The 5,265-nt window shown below is 37.7% G+C and overlaps 1 protein-coding gene across 1 annotated transcript; it reads right to left on the bottom strand.

Moving 5' to 3' along the window:
• Window positions 1-208: 208 nt before the first annotated feature.
• On the bottom strand, window positions 209-1,135 carry LOC126753032 (uncharacterized). The gene is made up of 2 exons (XM_050464137.1): window positions 916-1,135; window positions 209-855 (listed from the first exon to the last, which is right to left on the bottom strand). Exons 1-2 carry the CDS (start codon window positions 1,133-1,135, stop codon window positions 209-211), a joined length of 867 nt encoding a protein of 288 aa, XP_050320094.1.
• Window positions 1,136-5,265: the final 4,130 nt, after the last annotated feature.

Raw genomic sequence — 5,265 nt, 5'->3', positions numbered from 1 at the left:
AAATTAAAAGTAATGAACTATTTATTTAAAAGTCTTCTAAAATGAATGGTAACCGATTACATGGCATAAAACTATAAGTATAATATCTTAAGTTATCTCCTTGCACCAAAACTTAATAAAAAGTACATATGTATGTATTTATTTATAATTGTGTTGTAAAAATATAGAAACACAAGCTAACTACTGAGAAGTACCCTTCCACTTTCCCTCATATATCTATGAAGAGATCATCAGCGGCATTCAGTGCGCCCTCACGCCAACCCAACGCAACGAAGACCAACTTCTTCACTTCCTCCACTGGCAGTCCCACGTCAGCATGGGCTTTACGCAGATATACATAATCCGGATTCTTCTGCAAGATCTTGAAAACGGCTTCAAATTCATAGCTTTGCGCGCGTTGAACCGCACGCAGCAGATACCAATCGCGCAACATTAAAAGTTCGAATAAATCTCGCAATCGTTGACGCGGCAGAGCATCGCGTATATCCTCCAGAACACCACGTATACCCGGGCGGCCTTTCACAACCTTAGTGATAGTATCGTTCTTTTTTGACTCCGTCAACACAGTCAGCTGTAGCAAATTCTTTACGAAATCGGCGTATAACCTTATATCACAATTCATTTTGTAGCAGGTATAATCACGATAGCCTTTCCACTGGCGCGAACGTCTTAAGCTGGCCGTACGATTACGAAAATCCGGCGACTGAATCAATTTTATTAGCGCCACCATTTCGGGATCTTCGGCAGCGCCGCGTATAATGGCGCGTATGCGTTCGCGCGGTAGCAGCGCTTTGGCTTGTACCAAGAGATTTCGCATGCCCATGCCGTTGGGCGCATCGCAGGGTCCAAGGTGCACTGAGATGTTGGAGTTTTTTCAATAGAAAATTGATTTATAAATTCGCAAAAACTACTTACGCTGTGGTCTTATGGGAAAGAATGGTAGTAATGGGTTGAAAATCGGATTGCGTTCAAACTGTCGCGGATCGCCTGGTATTTGATCGCTATCCCAAACGGGCAGCCAATTGATACGATCCGGCTTCTGTGACGGAATTTCATTTGGTTTCGGAAATTCGAAGTCTTGCGCTAAGCTGCCACTGAATACCAGTAGCAATGCGCTATATACTAAAAGCTTCATATCGACACCTTTTGCTTTGCTGACTTCCCAAGCTTTGGCGGAGCTTTAGATCTCTCTGTGCTTAACTATATTTTTGCATTGCGTACTGCAAGTGCACTGACTTAATTCCATTTTAGGCCGCTTTTATATAACTTTTTTTGTAGGTCACCGTGGCCTTAACGGTATTTATTAAATTTAATGCAATATTTCTCTGATTGTGCAATATTTAAGCGAAACTTTCTGTGGTATCTTTGTTTCGTAGATAATGTTGAGTTCATTAATCGACATAATAAATAAATAAAGAAGAATTCAGTTGTCTTCTTTTGTTTATGGTGCTCTAGCAAAAACTTACAGTTCTGCTTCGAAACTTTTTATCTCAATGAGATAATCTCATATACATATGTATGTATGTATGATTTTGTGTGTATGTAATACATACTAAGAGAGTGAATCAGGAGTGTAATAAGTTTATATAATCTGATTTTATTAAATAAGATACGATGTTTAATTAAAAAATTGCAACAAACTTAAAAAGTTGAAAGGGAAGTTCAAAAACATTAAAAGCTCTAAAGCTCTCAAACCTTAAGAAATGTCATACAGAACCACAATTTGGTTTCGAATTCTGAAAATCCTAAAAATCTAAATAAGCTTCAAAATTCAAAATAAGAGCATTAAAAGCTTTAAAAACATAAAAAGCTAAAAAATAAAAAAAATCTCGAAAATATCGAAAAAGTTTGAGAAACTTATATCAAGTTTTGTAATTCCTGATATCTATTTTTTTGAATCTTATAGCAATACAATCCCCAAAGGTTGAAATGTTAAAAAAATTATTTTGATAACTTAAAAAGCTCAAATGCTGTAAATAGTGCACAGAACCAAAATCTGGATTTACTTAAGAATCAAATGATTATACAATCACCACAAAGCTTAAAAATGCCAAAAAACTTAAAAAGCTCCAAAGCTTGAAAGCTCGAAAGCATGAAAAACCCAAACACTCTTTCTCTAAATTGCAAAATTCAACAGAGAACGAAAGTCAAAAGTACATTTCTCTCTCAAGAACACCAAAGCTTTCTGATTTTAACCTGATGCATTCAATAGATGGGATTATCCCACAAAATAATAAAAAGCTGGATTTTACAATGCACTAAAACTATTTTTACTACACTCGATCCTCAGCTGTTTAGAGTGGTGGTGAACTTGTCAAGGCCCTTTAAAAAAAATGTATTAAAAAGTCAGAATGACTCAAGAAGTATACGATTGGTGCAAGCCCTTCATAAGAACCGTTTAAAAAAGTCAGAATGACTCAAGAACCAAATTTTAAAGGTCTCTCAAATGTGTTCTGTTGTCCAAGAGTGACTATACGATTGGTGGTGGTGTCTATTATTGGGAATCATCCGTCAATACTAACTTCAGATTTTCAGTCTATTGTGGCGTTTTTCAAACCAAGGTTGCTACCATCAAAATAGCAGTTAATTTAAGCCTGCCAGCTTCCTTTGAGGAAGTGTCTAACCACTCCGACAGTGGAGGGGCAATACTAGCCTTGAACTCCTTGACCGCGCACTCGAGGTTGGTTTAAGAAAATCTAATCTCACTATCAACGGCGAAGGGGTACTGCTTGATAAAACTTTTTTAGGTACATGGCCATAAAGGAATCACTGGCAACTGCAAAGTTTTGAATTGACAAAAAAGGGTATTTCAAGCTTGATGTCATTAGAGTTGCAACGAGTCAAAACTCCGCTGTCGTCTTACGGGTTACTTTTGAAATGCTGCGCCTGACGGGAGTTTGGTGGGCGCTGGGAAACTATCGGTACGGTCGCAAGATCCTTCACAAGCCCAAAGATCAATTGTAAAAGAACCAGCCAGCTCTTCGTCCTCAGCAAGGTTAAGCATTCCCTAATTTTCGAGGTCCTAACTGAGCACTGTCTTATTGTTGGTCACGCGGTAATGCTAAAAATCGAACCGGATGCCAGTTACAGAAGTGAGTTGGAGGAAGACGAGACTAAAACATCTCAACTTTTTTGTCCTGATTGCTACGCTTTTGCGAGATCAAGGCTAAAACATCTTGGATTTCACACCTCTAGACATTCAGCTGAGCTGGTGGAACTAGAAAATAAATGCCTTAGCAGATTTGTAATGGGTAGAAGTCGCTTTATCGACACTTAAAACAACTAGAGTTATTTGTCTTGATTCATAAAGGACTGATCATAATCAATCCAAGTCCAGTTAATTAAGAAATTTTGGTATCAGACATGAGATGTATAAGTACATACATATGTACATAAGTACATATTTCTATGTAGATTCAAATACGACTATCTGAAACCTAAGGCTTTAGACAGAGCGGTAGACTGGGTTTTCCTTGAAAAAGTTCATTTTTTCTTTAACATTTACAAATAATTCTTATGTTTCAACATTCATCACATTCTCTCGTTTCATTAGCGTCACATTGTGTCATGTGATGTAAATGGTCGCAATTTCTTTTTTATTGCACATTATATCTCCGAATAGAAAACATTTTATCTACGTTTGAGGCTGGTACAAAAAAAATAATAATACATAAGAAATGAAAACACATGAAGCCACTCAAACGTGTCGCCCTCTCTCCCTCTTTTACATCTTCCCGCATTTGTCTGACAACCTCTCGCTAGACGCTAATGCCGTTGACATTAAACTGAAGTCCTATCGATATTTTTTTTCTTTTTTATTGCTGGACAAAACAATTCTTGATAAACCTTAAGACATTAGTATGTACATATGTATGTATGTATATTTGTGCTATATTTTGCGATTGGTGAGTGTTCAGCGTTTGGTTACGCGTGGCGCCGACACAGCTGTGGCGCTATCAACGCCATAACGAATGATATCAAAACTGTCGTCGGCTGCTCCTTGATGGCGACAACAGCCGCTTGACTTTCGCTCATGGAAATTAATGTCACGTGCGCAATTTCGATAGGCACACTTTGTTCATACCGCCATTAGCGTGGTTACAAATGTTGCAACCTCGTGTGCGTACTCGAGTGTGTTCTTATATAATATTGAATTTCATCAACCATGTGTGGTTCGGTGAGCACATTAAATTTGTGGTCAACACGCGCAAAACTAGATTCAGATATACTTATTTGTACTTAGATGATGTTTCATAAGTATATAACATCTGATCACATTTGACCCGGAATATTCAGTTTAAACTTTTGCAGAAGGGTTTTGGGTAGTCTACTTAATCGCGAGCACAAGTATTTGAGTGGAAAAAAATACATGATTGTATGTAAGTCTCGAACTCATCGAAAACTTGCTTTATTGGAGTCCTCCTCTATCTGTTAATAACGCTACCTTGACCTAAACCTAAAAAGCCTAGACCTCTACATTCATATTCACCTACTGGATTAGGGAATAAGGACTAGGACTCTGCCAGTATTCCTTCAGTATAGACCCGAACATAAAAAATATGTACATATATGTCCTGTTTGCAAGGAGTCCCGCATGACAGTAAACACCTCTTTACATACTTTTCTAAACCCACTTAATTAGCACATCTCTCCCTTTGGTTCCATCCGTCGAAACAGCTCATTTCTTGGACCTGCCTCAAAGTAACTTTGTTAAAAGTTGAAGCTTAGAAGAAATAACAAACACTTATCATCGAAAAAGTCAAAGGAATATAAATTTAAAATCCTTGTTCTTGCATCAGAGAGAAGACAACATTTCTTATGGATCGACTCTACACATTTCGGTTAACGTTTTGGGTATGCAGCGTGTTAATAATAGACTCGTAGACCGTAGAAGATCTGAGCCTTTTGCAAAACAACGTCCAGTAGAGACTGCAAAAGAGATGCTTGACGACATAGCTGAGGACTCCACAATCGAACGGATCATTCCTGGTGACGGGGCGCTGAAACTTTTCTCAGTCGAAACCATAGATTTTTCAAATGCGCTGAAGGCCTTCCAGGCTCCGAGACTATAAAAATGGTAAGAAAGTTGAATCAAGCTTGTATTGACTCAGGAGCTTATTTTGAAGGCGATAATACAGAAAAGAAGAATAAAAACTTTTTCAGTCCGAGTCAAATTTGATCAGATGGTACCTACCTAAATTTTCGCAGAAGAATTTAATGACTATCTCTCAGCAGAAAAATGTTGAGTTCAAAAAAATATTTTGA

Source organism: Bactrocera neohumeralis, chromosome 3 (assembly GCF_024586455.1).
Source record: "Bactrocera neohumeralis isolate Rockhampton chromosome 3, APGP_CSIRO_Bneo_wtdbg2-racon-allhic-juicebox.fasta_v2, whole genome shotgun sequence".
Classification (NCBI taxonomy): domain Eukaryota; kingdom Metazoa; phylum Arthropoda; class Insecta; order Diptera; family Tephritidae; genus Bactrocera; species Bactrocera neohumeralis.
Note: the sequence above shows the minus strand (reverse complement) of the source record. Positions and strands in the feature narration are given on the sequence as shown.